Genomic DNA, 286 nt, shown 5'->3' with positions numbered 1-286 from the left:
CGTAGGAGGAAACAATTTCAGGGGGGAAGCAGGGAAAAGCAAGAGGGAATCACAAATAACCTGCGCAGGGAAATCCCCCTTGATTTCCTAAGTCCAGGGGGGAGAATAAAAGCGATGGGGAGCAACAGCCCTGATTGCCGAGGAGGACTCACCGTTCGTGGACGATGTCAGGCAGTGGAAGACGCTACCGGAGGTGCAGTTCTGCCAGAGGTCCGCCGTGTGCCCGCCGTTCACCAGCCATTGCTGCAAGGGAGACACAGCCCCGTGAGCGTGGCCCTGGCAGAAG

General features: G+C 58.4%; 1 protein-coding gene across 1 annotated transcript in view; it reads right to left on the bottom strand.

The window, feature by feature from the left end:
- PMP22 (peripheral myelin protein 22) overlaps positions 1-286 on the bottom strand; it is a 16807-nt gene that overhangs the window by 15209 nt on the left and 1312 nt on the right. The window contains exon 2 of the mRNA XM_009705809.1: positions 153-243. Coding sequence (XP_009704111.1) covers positions 153-243 — 91 coding nt within the window. The remainder of the gene's footprint in view (positions 1-152; positions 244-286) is intronic.

The sequence above is a fragment of the Cariama cristata genome, unplaced genomic scaffold, assembly GCF_000690535.1.
Source record: "Cariama cristata isolate BGI_N322 unplaced genomic scaffold, ASM69053v1 scaffold27938, whole genome shotgun sequence".
In the NCBI taxonomy this organism is placed as follows: Eukaryota; Metazoa; Chordata; class Aves; order Cariamiformes; family Cariamidae; genus Cariama; species Cariama cristata.
This window is presented reverse-complemented; position numbering and strand designations above follow the sequence as displayed.